This window comes from Polyodon spathula, chromosome 27 (assembly GCF_017654505.1).
Source record: "Polyodon spathula isolate WHYD16114869_AA chromosome 27, ASM1765450v1, whole genome shotgun sequence".
NCBI classification, from domain to species: Eukaryota; Metazoa; Chordata; class Actinopteri; order Acipenseriformes; family Polyodontidae; genus Polyodon; species Polyodon spathula.
Window position 1 is genome coordinate 7070760 of NC_054560.1, and position 15009 is coordinate 7085768.

General features: G+C 43.7%; 4 protein-coding genes across 5 annotated transcripts in view; 3 read left to right on the plus strand and 1 right to left on the minus strand.

Moving 5' to 3' along the window:
• The window catches only part of LOC121301351 (cation channel sperm-associated protein subunit delta-like), an 11474-nt gene extending 6923 nt beyond the window's left edge, over window positions 1-4551 (plus strand). The window contains exons 15-20 of one of the 2 annotated variants that reach the window (XM_041230666.1): window positions 352-404; window positions 594-668; window positions 888-1022; window positions 1215-1401; window positions 1596-1750; window positions 4291-4551. In XM_041230666.1, coding sequence (XP_041086600.1) covers window positions 352-404; window positions 594-668; window positions 888-1022; window positions 1215-1401; window positions 1596-1750; window positions 4291-4408 — 723 coding nt within the window. In that variant the 3' untranslated portion in view covers window positions 4409-4551. Of the gene's footprint in view, window positions 1-351; window positions 405-593; window positions 669-887; window positions 1023-1214; window positions 1402-1595; window positions 1751-2442; window positions 2986-4290 lie in introns of those variants that run through there. The other variant, XM_041230665.1, reaches the window with a different exon arrangement.
• larp6b (La ribonucleoprotein 6, translational regulator b) lies at window positions 4448-7168 on the plus strand. Its single transcript, XM_041230328.1, has 3 exons — window positions 4448-4476; window positions 4742-4976; window positions 5285-7168. The coding sequence occupies exons 1-3, from the start codon at window positions 4448-4450 to the stop codon at window positions 6401-6403; spliced, it is 1383 nt and encodes a 460-aa protein (XP_041086262.1). The 3' UTR covers window positions 6404-7168.
• Window positions 7169-9417: 2249 nt separating this feature from the next.
• On the minus strand, window positions 9418-12758 carry LOC121301134 (vimentin-type intermediate filament-associated coiled-coil protein-like). Its single transcript, XM_041230258.1, has 2 exons — window positions 11359-12758; window positions 9418-10773 (listed from the first exon to the last, which is right to left on the minus strand). Exons 1-2 carry the CDS (start codon window positions 11547-11549, stop codon window positions 10413-10415), a joined length of 552 nt encoding a protein of 183 aa, XP_041086192.1. The 5' UTR covers window positions 11550-12758; the 3' UTR covers window positions 9418-10412.
• Window positions 11548-14685, plus strand: LOC121301188 (NADH dehydrogenase [ubiquinone] 1 alpha subcomplex subunit 11-like). The gene is made up of 5 exons (XM_041230329.1): window positions 11548-11572; window positions 12826-12945; window positions 13431-13514; window positions 14115-14198; window positions 14487-14685. Exons 1-5 carry the CDS (start codon window positions 11548-11550, stop codon window positions 14597-14599), a joined length of 426 nt encoding a protein of 141 aa, XP_041086263.1. The 3' UTR covers window positions 14600-14685.
• Window positions 14686-15009: the final 324 nt, after the last annotated feature.

A 15009-nucleotide genomic window follows, 5' to 3' on the forward strand; every position in this document is an offset into this window, starting at 1 on the left:
GCTACCCAGGCTTTGCACACAGTGTTAGGGATGTTACATAGAAACACTACTAACACTCCAAGGAGGCTCTCGGACTACAGTCTGATACGTCAGTGCACAATGACCACACTCCTTGATGCACAGATATTGAAACAGTTGCCACGCAGATCGATTGAAAACATTTCTCTGAAAGCCCTTCCTTTGTTACAGGTGTTAGGATCCCAGCTGAGATTTGTAATGTTTCTGTGTTCCACACTGCAGATAGGAAGCAGGGTGGACCCTGTTAAAATGCTGGCTCTCCTTTAACTTTATAAACAGCTCAATGGTCACAGTATCTTAAGGGTTAATGTTCTTTTATTCGTGTCACTTCAGACCGCATTCATCAATGTTGGATGTCCGCCGAACAAACACATCAAAGTTTTAAGGTACGCGTTTTATTTCCATTAATAAATTAACATAAAAAAACGCAAAGTAAAAACCAATAGAAAACTACTGTCTTGTTTAAAATGATCAGTGTTTTTTAAATTGATATCATAATGCTTTTACTACGAAGAGACCAGTAATATCCTGATGACTTCTTTTTTTTCCCTTTTTTCTCCCATTGCACATATCAGGAATGTGACAGCCTGCTCCAAGGGCCAGTTTAATCAGGGAACACTGCAGGACAACTTCACCTACACCATTTCCAAGTGGGTACCTGTACAGAAAAAGCACGCTCACGTCGACCCAGCACAGGACTGTGGGGTCAGTTCAGCGGAACCACACAGTGACTTGTCTCAACAGCATCACTGGCCTCTTCCTACAGAACTTTAAAAGTTTTTAGGATTGTTTTGTTGAGGACTGTTCTCTTTTTAAAGTACATTTTTATTTGTGTGCGAATGATGCCATTGCCCTTTGTCATTTCTTAGGAAGACCTATGACCCCCAGTATCTGTATGGTCGAGGTGCAGCAGCAGAAGACCTCTGTGTGCAGTACAGCTTTGTTGAGCTACAGTGCCCCCTGCTGGTTTATGTCGGTGATCCTTGGCTACCGCTTTTAGAACTGTAAGGCCCTTTTCCGTTATCTCCACGTTCTCCGTTCTGTGGGTCTCCCGATCAATTTCCATTACAGGCATTGTGCAGTAAAAACAAACTGTCTCACTGCACCACAGGTAACATGTTGAGTGCCTTTACAGATTCTGTTTCACACTCGGACGGGGAACAGGGAGAGCTCACAGCTGTTTTTTTTTCTTTCAGATGGGAAGGCAAGACGTTTGTGGAATTTGTCCCAGTGGACTTTGTGATGTTCGAAGTCCACGGGATGTACAATTATGAGTACCAGCAGTCGGCGGGCAGTGCCGGGTGCGTCTCCCAGCCTCAGACCTGGAGGTCAATGCTGAAAACCCAGCCTCGACCCAACCCTCACACTGCCTGGAACAGAAAGGTAACAAAGGCTGCCGTCAGACCAGTGAAGAAACTTCAGTTCAGTAATTGAGAACTCTGGCGGAACGGAGCCCAGAAGACCCTGCGGCTCAAGGGCCAGGCTTGGCCACCGCTGCGGCATGTGAAACCTGCAGTGTGTTATTTCCTTTAGCTTCAGGGCTTGGATTTCACAGCAGTGTGTTTGTTTGGTTCCAGAACTACGTGAGCTGTAAAGATCCATCCGGGCCTCCCCTGACATCACCGGAGCTGGAATACGAGGTTCTGAAAGCCGGTTCTGGGAACATGGTCGTGTTTCCCAGCTACAACGGGTTCTATGTCTTTAAAGCCATGGTGGTGGATCCCACATACAGGTACAAGTTATATATATATAAGACAATATTTTATCAGGGTTTGTTTGGGTCTGATTTATCAAGGTGCTTTTTACACCATATATTGTGAATGGATATTGTAACCAATGACAAACATTAAGATTGGAGTCCTTAAATGAACCTGCTTAGCTGCTGTTGTTGTGGATTTTACAGTCGTGTTGAATTATTTCTATGTATTTAACCAGGAAACTTACCCACTGAGACCGAGGCCTCGTTTACCAGGGGGTCCTGGAACACAATAAAAAGACAACTGCAATGTATACAAATCGAACACAGTGTACAAAAACAGCACAATACAAACACGTGTGGTTCAGACTTAATCAGCAGCTTACAGAGATCTAAGGACAGTGTAAATAAAGTAATATCTGTTTGTTAATGTGGGCTGAGGGAGAAGCATTGGCAGGAGGTTCTAAGCAATTAAAGGATCTTTAAAACTAGACAAGGAGAGATTATCAGATTCCGTCTTCATGCTGTGATGGAAACAGTTCCTCGTCTTTGGGAGTTGATGTGCAAAAGAAAATTCTCCCGGACAAACCCTTGCAAGAGTCTAATGAACAGAATCCGGAGAGCATAAGCCATAGCCAGTGCTTGTCCCTTCTACTAGAGCACTCAGGTAGAAGCCTGGGTAAAATACCTTGGGATCTGTGCTATTGCGCCTCCTTTGTCTCCCGCAGTTTCTGCGAGCTGTCCGTCACCTTCAGCGTGTACGTGTACGGTGCCTTCCCGGAAGCGAAGTTTGACTCGCCGCTGACCCTGGTCATATTCTTGGCCATTTTCGCAGGGATGATGCTGGTCGGGTTCTACCTGCCGTGGTTATTGCTGAAAAGACCCAGCCCATAATGTACAGAGACAAGCCTCTGCTCTCCTGTGCTGACCTGCGGGCAACTCCGGTTTTGTGCAGCCATTCACATTTCATGTGGCCTTGATGACAACGTACACAGCTGTATGTGATGGCAGTTTTGTTTTTTCGATTAAACTTGACCTGTTCCTGTAAGAAAATTCAAAATTAATAAAATGTGTTATTGTTTCTATGCTCTCTGCTGCTCTAAAATACAACAATCTGAACTTAAAAAGTAATATTTATCTATCTATCTATCTATATCACACAATTACACACACTGCCCACTTTAACCAACTTCTGTACCTTTTCCACCCATAACAATTGCTGAGTTGTGAAACTGGAGGAGGGTTTTGTAATGCACTATTTTTTTTAGTAAATACCCAAAGCTGCAGCATTGTGATTTCTTCTGCTAGACTGGGATTATTTGGCTGTTTCTAAAGCAAGCTGATTCGCTACTGGTGCGTCTTTTTGAAGAGGCCACTGTAATGAACTGCACAATTCCTGGTGGAGCGACTGTGCAGGAAAATCAACAGAAAATACCTCGACTAGACCAACATGAGTCAGTAATGCAAAGCTAATCAATCTGCCTACTTCTTTCAATTACATGCAATAATAACACGTGTATATATATATATATATATATATATATATATATATATATATATATATATATATATATATATATATATATAGACACACACACGGCACATTTTACAGCAATTAAGAGGTTGATTCGATGTTGATTGATAATTGATAGTCATTCAATTAATCACGTATTTTCATTTATGACGTCAAAGCAAGAAGTGTTGTGTAAGATCAGAAAACTCATCATTGCACACCGAACAACGTGGAGAAAAAAAAAATTAAAAAAAAATCCACCAAAAAACAAAATCTCTTTGGTAAGTGAGTGCATCTATAAGCAGCAGGTGACGTTTTGTCAAGTTTGTCTCCTATTTATTATGCGGGATCCCGGTAGCTTGTGCAATGCGCCTGTGTTTAAATGAATATAATAAGCTCGTTGTTTGGTGAAAGGTCCTGCGGCTTCAAGCTGAGGTGACTCGGATCTGAAATAAGGTTGGTTTGTTTTGCCGGCTTCGTGTTGCATCGGTTCAGTCAGAAATGGAGCCGGGATGCGTGACTGGGGTTATTAACCGTGCTGTGTGTAAATAAACATCGTATTGATCGGCAAGATTATTTATACCCGTGTTTTATAATAAATCATCTTTAATTTCGTATATTCATGAGTTAAGCTCGCAGAAAAAAACATGCTTGTGTGTTTTTTTATATGAAAACTGTGTTTTATTCTAATCTAATTATTTTGATAGCAGAACTTTTCAATATTTATATATTTAAGTATTTTAGTAATGTAAATGCTGTTTTTACTCCAATGCGTTTTTTTCTGTTTTCTTTATTAATGCTCGTTACAAAAACACATGGTTGGTATTTGTGTCAGTGTGTGTAATATATAGCGCACAATAATAATTTCAAAACCTAGTGACCAGATACTGTGCATCACGCTTTTAACGCATGGTAGTTGTAGGCAAATGCCTATGAAGTATGCGATAGAGGTCAGAATGAAGTAACATATTTGGCACTAAATGGAGCGTTTTTTGTTTTTGCTCTCGGGGGGTGTTTGTTGGTGGGGGTTGGGGGGTGGTGTGTATAATAATACTATCCACAGCTTTGCACCAGTTCGCTGTGCTGTCCTCGGCAGCCCTCATGTCCTCCCCTGTTTCCTCGGCGCTTTCTGCTCTGGGGTCCCCGCCCCTCAGCTCTCTCCTCCAGGCTCGACTGAGTAGCAGCGATCGAGCGCCCTCTGACTCCCCGGCACTGCGGACATGCAGACTGTCGACAGAGGACAGCTTATGTGAGGGGTGAGTTAGTGCTTTGTAGTGTGTGTGTGTATTAGTGGAGTTATGGGTTTTAAAAAAACAAGTTTTACATTTAAGTAAATGTGATCCCCCACCAAAATCTACAGAAGTTGTGGTGAGAGAACTTCTGTAGTATAAACCAACTGGCTTGCTGGAGTAAAGTGAAAGAGTCCTATACAGACACCAGGGGATTGTATTTTTACTGTGGAGTCGGCTTACGCAGGTAACTTGTTTGTGCCTGGTGCGTGCGGGTCATGGCAGCATATCTGACTCATTGGGCAGGAGTTTCTATGATCTCAACGAGACGTTTGAAGAGGACTCTTTCGAGGGCAGGGAGTGGAGGCCCCCGGACTCGGAGCTGATCAGGAGGATCCACACCCAGGTGGAGAGCTACCTGTCCGACGAGAGCCTGGCTGAAGACGCCTTCCTCCTGAAACACGTGCGGAGGAACAGGATGGGCTACGTCAGCATCAAGCTGCTAACCTCCTTCAAGAAGGTAAGAGGAATGAAGCAGAAATATAGTAGAACCTCCTTTAGCCAAACTGCCAAAACGTTTTCCATGGGCCTGCAGCAGTTTGAGTAAGAGGTTTTGCAGTAGACCTACATCCTCACAGAAACCCCTGTGTTTGAGAATAGTTTGGGCCAGTGGAAAAAATTTACATTGGCGGCTGTGATGCCCAATGCTGCTGTTGTCTCTCTAAAATATAATCTGCTGTAATTTTTGCATATGTAGCTTAATTTCTTGAAATAGGGGAAGCTTTGAGAAAACGATGTGCTGCATTGTGCTTGCTCTCCCTTTTTCAGGTACGATACTTAACTAGAGACTGGCAGACCACTTTGCATGCTCTCCGCTTCTCTGAGGCCCTGGTGATCAACGAAGAAGGGACGAAGGTACGCCGGAGGAAACCTGTCTCCGAGTCTCTTATCAGCATCCCCCCCAGCAAGCTGCTGCTGGCCTGGAACTTGCCAGGTGAGCCCCAGGCTCCGGATAGCTCGCCAGGCCCAGCCCAGCACAACTTGATGGAGACGGCGATGGGAGTCTTTGGGGCTCATGGCACCATCAGCTCCCTGCGCATCCTCCGGCCCGGCAAAGAACTGCCTTCTGAGCTCAAGAGGCACGCCTTCAAGTACCCGGAGCTGAGCAGCAAAGTCTGTGCCCTGGTGGAGTACGAGTTCCTCGATGGAGCCCGGAAGGCTTATGAAGGGCTGAGGGCCCAGCAGCGGGTGGCTGCCGGGGAAGGCATAAAGGTGGTCCTCCTGGGAGGCCGGGGCATCAGGAAGAAGAACTACGTCCTGGACCCCGAGGAGTCCGAAGATCTGGACGAGACCAGCGAGAGCAAGCCCCCCAAGAAGCCTACCCGCAAGTCCAAGCGCTTCCCCTACGCCCTGGAGGACTCCTCGCTCTACAGCTCCTCAGAGTCAGACTTTGCCCCTGCCTCGCCCGTCCCTGTCCGCAGGGTTGCCCGCCCCCAGGTCCTCTATGGAAGCCCCCTCGCGAGCCCAAGGGTGGCACCTGCCTTCCGGCCAAACTCCTTCAGCAGCCCCCTGGCCGCCGACTGTCTTGGCAGCCCCATTCTCCCGCGCAAGCTGTTCCCCAGCGGGCACTGCCCCTCCCCCCTGGCTGCTCCAGAGTTCAGCAGCCCCGCACTAGTGTCCGGATCGAGTCCTGAAGGCTCCCAGAGGTCGGTGGACGTCTCCTTGGACAGCGGGATCCTAGTGGGCAGCCCCTGGGTTCAGCGGCGTAAAATGGCAGCTGGCCAAGCCTTCATTTCGGAGAAGGTGGTTCTGGTGTCCAGCCTGGGGAAGAAAGCTCTGGTGTCAACTGTGCCGTCCTCTGCGCTGATCCGCCAGCCACACGGCCCTGACGGTACCAAAGGCTTCTTTAACTGCGTCGGCCGGGGAAAACTGGTGCTGAGACATTAAGGTTATCTTTATACTAAAACGAACTCCAATTTATACATATCAAGATATTTTTTTCCCCCACAAACATGGGGGTGGAATAATGCTGAGGCATTTATGTTTGCATGAAGGTCCAAAGTTGTCAGGTTCTTTATATAAATCTGTTTTAATAAAATGATGTTTATCTACATAGGAATTAATTATAGTGGTCACTATAGATAGTTTTTTAAAAAAAGAGGTTTGATTGCAATCTATTAAAGATCATTATTGCTTGGGTAACACTTGCTAAGGCACTTGTTTTTCTGGCCCAGGATCGCTTAGGAGAGGTTATGTTTCTATATCAATCTTTTTTTCCCTCCCCAATACATTTTTTTTTTTTTTTTTTTTAAAGTTTTGTAGTTGTTCTAGCCAGGGCTGTTAGTGTTGTGTCTGGTTTGAAAAAATATACCTTTGTCCTCTCTAGATATCTGTCTCATCTATCTATCGATCTGTCTATAATATATAATGCGCAGGAATGTGTCTCTTGTAGTAAACTGAGTTGTGCATTTTTGTAACTGACTTGCTACATGCTTCATGATGAATAAATAAAGATGTATTTGTAATATTTTTGTGTACTCTGGGTATAATGTAGAAAAGATATCTGGAGTGGTTTAATAGCTTTGCTTTAATCGGTGGTTTGAAGTCCTGAGTGAATAAGGCTATGCAGAGATGGTGCAGGATCAGTTAAACCCGGTCCTACTTTTTGTAATGCATTACCCCCGTAAGGAGCAGCAGGAATGGAGCGGGTGCTCAAACAGTTTCTTCTTAAAATACTTTTGAGAGCGACTCCAGTATCACGAGGAGGAAACTGACAATTTGGACGAGCAGATCCAACCTGTCAGTAAACCTTGTTTAATAGCAGCATCTGGTTTCCACTTCCACAAACTATTTCTGAAACTTGGGTAAAATAATTTACAGGATTAGAAAAGCACAGAGAGACATCACTTGTATATATGTATTTTAATAAACCCAATATTTTGATACTTACATATTATGACCCCCCCCCAAACAGGCAAGATTATTAAAGCATCATACTTGTTTACTGTCAAGTTAAAGTATGTACACCACATGGTCCGGTACTAGCTGGCTGCTGACGTGGGACACAATGCATGTTCAAAATTTGCAGTTGCTGAAAATATTTGGTTTTTATCTTCTTCTATGAAACAGTCAAAGATGAGAAAACTATCTATTGCATCCTATACATGTTTACTTAAACAAGCTTGTCACTTAAAAGTACCTACTTTCAGTAAGAAGAAAACTTGCCTACCTAAATATAATACACCTCTACCACCGAACTCCTTGTGCATTGCTTCATTCTGCTACCATATACATAGACTGCAGTCTGAGGTACTGTCTGCTACCAGTCTACATTCTTGCATGGTTTCCAACTACAGTCCAGTTACTAAGGCAATGCCTGGTACAATTAAAAGGCATCTGCATACATGGCCAAAGCTCAAGGAAGTGAACCATTTGCTTTCAGGCCTGTATGTGTAATATTTCTTGCTTCCGTGGCCAGTAAAGCCACCTTAAATATACAGTACGTTAATACTCCTTTATAGATGGCTAATGCGTGAAGTGTTTTTTGAAATCAGAGTACAAAAGAACACTGCCGTACTATACTGATTACATCTTATATATGCGGTTTATAATGGATAAGTGTGGAGCGTTTAGTAGACTGAAGATATGAGTGTGACCCTGCTGTTCATTACTACAAACATTCTCGCTGGGGTATAAATGAGAAGGGGTAATTTCAATGCAAAACCGGTGCATTAGGAGTTGTGATGCTAAGCAATGCGACTAGTTTCAGCACAATTACATTTCTGGGGACCAACTTTTGTTATGTTTGCAGCAGTGGAGTTATTGCAAGAAACTACAAAGCTGGAGTAGTTTGCTATAGAGCACACACAATGTACGAGGAGGCGCTCTGACAATAGGACAAGATGTTCATTCAAAATGAAATTGTAACATACGATGTGCAAATCAGTCACAGCTTGAATAACAATCCTGGAATCTAGCACTGTTGCTCTAAAGAGCGGAATGGACAGGTTTTTGGTGACCATGAACGGAATCAAAAATCATAATGACCGAGGTTTCAAACATTAAAAGGTGCAATTTAAGGCTACCAAAAGGCAGGAATTAGAAAGGGACCCCAGATATCGAAACGAGACCCATCCGATTAAAGAGGGTTACCCTTTTGCTTCTCTATTTGAGAAACGGAATCAGAAAACCTGAAGAAAGAGTAAAAGACAGACTAAAGTCAAAAGGCGCAAGTTGCATAGTTTCTGCTTCACTGAAGCAACTAGACAATATGTGCTGAACACTGGTCCTCAAATCTGCCCCTCATGCTCCTGAACCATGCTCTGTTATTAAAACCAGAAATTCATATTAAATGTTATGCAGATCTCTTGTACTACCACTTTGAGTTTACTCTTTAAAGCATATAAAGCAGTTATACAATCTGCAGTTTGATTTAGTCATGAAAGAACATACAGTAATCTCTAGTTACAGACCATTTTAGTGTTGCAGGTAGGAATTCAATATTTGGTATTGGGGGTCCCGGAAGGTTAAGAGTTGAAAACCAGTGCTTTAGGAAGGCAGTGTGCTTTTTATTTAATGAAGCACATAAACACACTGAACACTAGACACAAGTGAACTTGCTGTTATGTACTAACTGACATTTACCTTCACGGTCAGCAGCAAAAGAAGAGGTGTTTGAGCTGATAGTTGTACAACAGCAGGATTTAGTTCTGTTTGGTCAAAATGCTAAATATTGGAATAGTGGTCAATGGTACCCAATGTGCAAGAAGATATAGTGCACACACACACACATATCTCCCAATAACTGCTTTTAGCATAAATATTCTACAAAATAATAGTACCCTTTATATATATATATATGCTATATATATATATATATATATATATATAGAATATATATATATATATATATACTATATAGAATTTTACACTTCAAAAGTTCTTACCACGTTCAAAAGGTTTCCCCCCAAATAAGTATATTTATGTATTATTACTGGTATTTATTAAACTATTTAAAACAAAACAACCATATATAGTTTATATTACCCAATCCCTATACCCAAACAAGCGCTTTTAAGACCTAGATCTGCAGTGTTCAAAGATTAAAAAAAAAAAAAAAAAAAAAAAGAAAACTGCTGGCAATGAACAGTTATAACAGCCTGTGGTGTGGATAAAGACACGCAGGGCCGGTTTCACAAAACAAAATGAAAACACTCAATTGTACTGCTGTAACTACACAGATTTCTGCTGTTAAACTGCTACTGAATGCACCCCCCCCCCCTTAAGTGGATTAAACAAAGCTTTTAAAAATGTATTAAAATATTTATATTTATATACAGTAATTGCAACTTTCTTTGTGTGCTAGAACTAGATAAAAAAAAAAACTAAAAAAGAACCTGAAAGATAGACTCATACAACAGACTTCTTTTTTCGTTTTCTCACGAGACAGGCTGCTGGTCTAGCTGCATTCGGCTGGGAATTTTCCACCGCGCGTGGGACGCAGCCGAGTGCAAGCACACCGCTGCCCGCTGTGTGTGCCTTGGACACACCAGGGCCATTCATGAGTCTAACCCCTTGGCCCCAAGCGACACTTCAGCGCTAAAGGGGCTTTACCAAAGCCCCTACAGCTCTGGCCAAAGGTTTTGCGTCACCTTCTGCTTCATAAAGTCGAATGAAACCTGCTGAATAATGTTATGCTAACATTTTGAATTACACGCCGCTTTGCAGTTTTCCATACACTTCAAGAAAAAACTGACAATCGAAAAAAAGTCTAGAAATGCTACTATTATGGCTTCCAGCAGACTTGCAATATAACTGTATAGTTTATTTGATTACATGATAAATAAACTATCTAAATTACTTTCATATAGTTTAATTATGTCTCAATCCTAGAATACTAGGGGATGTAAAACCTTTGACTACAGCTGTAGCAGTGGTAGCACCTGCCCACTCAACTCTATACAGTCGTCCCGAACACGGTTTCATCCAGGTCCTGCTCGTCGTTGTCATCCTCGCTCAGTGAGAAATCCTTGTGGTTCACAAGTCTGTTGGAGCTGCAGTTTGAATGAGCCAGCTCATCTGCCACAGGCATGCTTCTCACCGTGTCCCCTCCACCAGCCACTGAGCCCAGCCGCTCCGCCTCTGCCATGTAGGAGAGCATGCTGTCCAGCAGGGGGCGGCTCTTGCAGATGTTGCTCAGTATCTGGCTCCGATGCCTCAGCTGTAAGATCAAACCCTCTTTCTCTTTGATGACGCACTGGAACTTCTGAATAGTCTCCTCGGAGCTGCAAAGCTTTTCATGCAAGAAGGCGATTTCCCTTGGAAACAAAATAAATACATTCTTACTGAGCAATAACTTTTTTTTTTTTTTTTTTTAATGGATTTTGGTACTAGGTTGGATTCATTTTGATTTTGGACAATTGCAAAATCTTTTCAAACTGTAAATGCGTCTCAATCTACTGCATGTCGATTCGCTGTCAGAACAGATCAATCAAATGAGAAGTCACCGTTATTACCCAATGAAAAGGAGAGCCGTTGCAGGCTCTCGCCTGTGAATTCATCACGTGTCTGTGCCAGCCCTGCTCTGTTATTAAACGGTGGCTCACCCCCTTCGCAATGTAATTGCATTCAGAGTTTAATTTAACACTCGCTCATTTGCATATCTTACACCCATTTTATAAAGTGCTATACTTGATCATGTTAAATCTGCTGGCTCTTTGCCAGAATTTAAGTTCCATCTGGCATTAATAATATTAATAACATTAACAATGTTGAATCAATTAACAAGCTTAATTAATTCTCATGTCAGGTCATCAAGGACTATGAACAGCTGGTTCACAACCAGGTCAAAAGTGACCGGCGCCTTTCTCTAGCATAGAGGGGGATTACAGCAGCAGGGCTACCTGTCCTTGGCCTCTGTGATTTCCTGAGTGGCAGCCCGCAGCTGCTCGTCTTTTCGGATCAGACTCTCCGCCTGTTCCCGAACCGTGTTCTCCGCCGCCGCCAGCCGCCGCTCCAGCTCTGACACACGCCGGTGCACCGCGGCGAGGTGAGCGTTAGCCTCCTTGATTTGGACCGGTGAGGGCACGGACATGTCAGCAGACCCGCCGGACTACAGTGAAGTATCAGACCGGACACCCACGCCTGCTTGCCTGTTCTTTCTTGCACGGTCCAGCTTCTCGATTTCGGTTCCGTTAGTCAGAGTTTTCTCTTCATGCTGGAGTGGACTCGTCTTGTTCTGATTGAGACAGGGTCGCTTGCTTGGACTGAGTTAGGGCCGGGAATGCGGTCGGTAACTTTACCGTCCACCGTGTATCGCATCATAGACCATACTGTTTTGGTTGTACGGCTAAATGTGGAAGCTGTTTTTTTTTTTTTTTTTTTAAATAATGATAATAAAGATCCCGTTTTTAATTTTTATTGACCTCGCCGATTCCAGAGCTCTCATAAATTGCTGTTATCGTCCTAGTGACAGATCAGCACTATTAAATAAGCCCTCATTAACGCTGTTATCCGAGTAGAGCGGCTGTAACAGCCTCGTCAATGACTAACCCCTTCTCTTCTTTTAAACCAGCTGCCTCGCTTTCTGCGCATTATTACAAGATAAACGGGTTAATGGTTAACTTTTAACGATTGTCAGCTTGCCCCGAGTTGCTTTCGCTGCTAACCTGTAGCTGTGTGATCGCAGAGCGGATCACCGGAACCAGAAGAAGCCGTTGCTGTGTGACTGTGTTGTGGTAGCGAGGTGCCACTGCGCCTGCGCAAAAAAAAAAAAAAAAAAAATAAAACTTTCCCCAGTCGAGTTAACACGCATGCGGGTGTCATATAAAACCTTTTATTTGTGTCGTCTGACGCACACGGTGACACAGGGTTCGGGGAGGGGTTATATTAGATTTCCAGATCATGTAAACAAACTGGCCTGCAAACAATCCATAACACCGCAGAAATATAGAGAAAGGACCCCGACCCCCACATGCTATAACGCTAGGAACTGTGCAATTCAGAACAGACTGATATCTTAGACTGCGAGTAATACATTATAAATACCTTATTTCTCTCCAGATCTTTTCTGGAACTTGAAGACAAACTGAATGCTGTACATCTGTAACACTGTGAGCACACTGCACTACTGCACATGCTCAATCACTGGACATGCTTATTCTAATCTTATTTCTGTGCAAATACACATTTTAATATGCATACATAAATACACAGTATAGCGTTAGGGCGCAAATAAAACGCATCTAGAAGCAAACTAAAGTTATTTAAAATGCACCTTCTGTGCTGTACCAAAATGAAAGTAATTGACATCACTGCTCGAACAGCCCTCTAATAAAGTATTTGAAGATCCCGCGGTATATCGCGGTTAGTGGGGTCCCGTAGCGGTGCCCTTGCAGTTTTGGGCTCCAGGGTGGGATACTTGGATAAGGAGGAAGGGAAGGACTGCGTGGAGAAGACCTGGATCACCACAAAGCTGGCGACAGCCGTGGGTGAGTGAGGCTTACCCAGGCATTGTGAAAGAAAAGATCACAAGCATTCGTCCCGCAGTAGAAACGGGGCCCGCGTTGTGCTGCTGTCTGCACACCGAAGCGGCCGAAGGCAGGTTGCTCAGTAGCGGCTGTGTTAACTTTGATACCGGACCGTCGCAGCTTGATAGCTTGAACCGACTTTTGAGATCCACTCTGTTCCGAGTAGGCTGACCGCGAATGCGTTGCTGGGATATTATAATGCGAATAACTGGTTTTTAACAGATACAAACCAGCTTACAATAGTTGGCAATTAATTTGATCACGTACCTGAGTGACTCAGGGATGACAATAAGACTTTTTACAGCTGGTTTATCCGCAGTGTACAGGTAACACGAGTCCTGTTCTTAAACTCATAGTAAAACCAGGAATGGAGCAAACTGCCATGCAATGGGAGTCTTATTTCCTTCCCCTGTGTTATTTATTCGTGTTGTTGCGTCTCTGCTTAGGGCTGGTTGGCTCAGCCGTTCACATCGCAGCTTTCCAGCCAGACTGCAATTCAGGCTGTACAGAGAAGTGTCTCCCCTTCCTCCCCTGAAGAACCTTTCCTCCTTTCGTCTCCCCTGATGCCACACCTTGTCTTCAGTTCACATACAGGAATGGTAAGGGCTGAATAGAGCTTTGATCTGTTGCATGCTTCACTGTTTGAGGGTGAGGGAGTATCTGATGGGGCTTATTAAGCCATTTGGAATGTTTAAAAGTGCTGTGCAAGGGGATTAGTTCCATTACCTGGCTTTGGGAATTACATTGTTTTTTCAAGTCCAGGTTCTGCCTGTAGGATATCTAGTCTTAACATGGTTTTCCTTTATTTGTCTGGGTGGGTATATCTAGATATGTTTGTGTGATCCCACTTCAGTGGGGTGACATGGTGGCCGGGACTAGTTCAAAATGTGCCTTTATGTCCATTGAAATCCAGTGACGAGCCGCTGAAATTCAGGACGGAGCAGCGCTTCGGTATTCAAACAATACTGCCGCAATACACGCTCCACGAAGGATCATTCAGTGTCCTCAACATACTGTATGTTCAGGAACTCCTTTGTGGTTCAAAGCATGTCCGAAAGAACGCAAGGGAATACAATTTCTTCTGCAGCGCAATCTCTGGGCGCAATCTTTGGGATCACCACCTGCCTGAGCGCGCAGGCTTGTGAGGCACCCCGATGACCCGTTGAATTATTTCTTTGGCAGCTGTGCGTCTGGGATCTTCCTTGGAGTCCGAAGTAAGTAAATCAGTCGGGTTCGCCTTTCTCTGCCCATCCAAACTGTCCAGACTTTCATCTCTGCCTTGGACAGAAAACTGTGTGTAATGGTTGGAGGTTGAAGCAGACTACAGCTTGTTAATGTAAGGAAACACAGTAATGAGACCTAGTTATGAATGCAGTAAAACATTCTTTCCCTGATAACGGCCAGATAACCACATGCTTTGCACAGCTGCACTCAATCATAGTCTCTTCATTAAATCCGCGTTAATCTCTACAAAACTGTTAATGTGTTTCTTGTGTCTGCAGCTCACAGCTACATGACTGGCACCACAGCCTGCCTGGGACTGGGTGTACTAGCAGCCCTCACCAAGGTTGGGAAGAAGGAAGGCTGGAGAATATCAGGAGCTCCCAGGCTTTAAACTCTCACACTGAGCCACGCAGTCCTCGCATAACCTTGTACATTGCTAAAATATCTCTTGTTAAATAAAATACAAAAACAAATCTATTAAAGCTAATACAGTAATAATCTGTAATTATTATTTATTGTTTGTTTATTTGGCAGAGTGTAGTTTACAGCAAGTGCAAATGCTGTTAGAACACATATATTAGATAACAACTTCTGATTAAGACCATTTGTATCTACGCTGATGTAGCGCAAGGATTATACATCAAAGCTATAGCGGAACGATTTAAATTAGGAATGGGTTTAAATACCCTGCGATGGACTGGTGTCCAGTCCAGGGTGTAGTCCCGCCTTGCACCCTGTGTCTGCCAGGTTAGGCTCCAGCTCTCCGTGATGCTGTAAAGGATTAAGCGATTAATGATGATG

Excerpts from the sequence above, each read along its gene's own strand:
- larp6b (XM_041230328.1), top strand. The coding sequence starts at position 4,448 with ATGCAGACTGTCGACAGAGGACAGCTTAT. Across the intron at positions 4,477-4,741 it reads GTCGACAGAGGACAGCTTAT|CATATCTGACTCATTGGGCA; the intron begins GTGAGGGGTGAG and ends GGGTCATGGCAG. Across the intron at positions 4,977-5,284 it reads TGCTAACCTCCTTCAAGAAG|GTACGATACTTAACTAGAGA; the intron begins GTAAGAGGAATG and ends TCCCTTTTTCAG.
- LOC121301188 (XM_041230329.1), top strand. The coding sequence starts at position 11,548 with ATGTCAGCAGACCCGCCGGACTACA. Across the intron at positions 11,573-12,825 it reads AGCAGACCCGCCGGACTACA|TGGGGTCCCGTAGCGGTGCC; the intron begins GTGAAGTATCAG and ends TATCGCGGTTAG. Across the intron at positions 13,515-14,114 it reads GAAGTGTCTCCCCTTCCTCC|CGCGCAGGCTTGTGAGGCAC; the intron begins CCTGAAGAACCT and ends CACCTGCCTGAG.
- LOC121301134 (XM_041230258.1), bottom strand. The coding sequence starts at position 11,549 with ATGTCCGTGCCCTCACCGGTCCAAATCAAGGAGGCTAACGCTCACCTC. Across the intron at positions 10,774-11,358 it reads ATCACAGAGGCCAAGGACAG|GGAAATCGCCTTCTTGCATG; the intron begins GTAGCCCTGCTG and ends TTTGTTTCCAAG.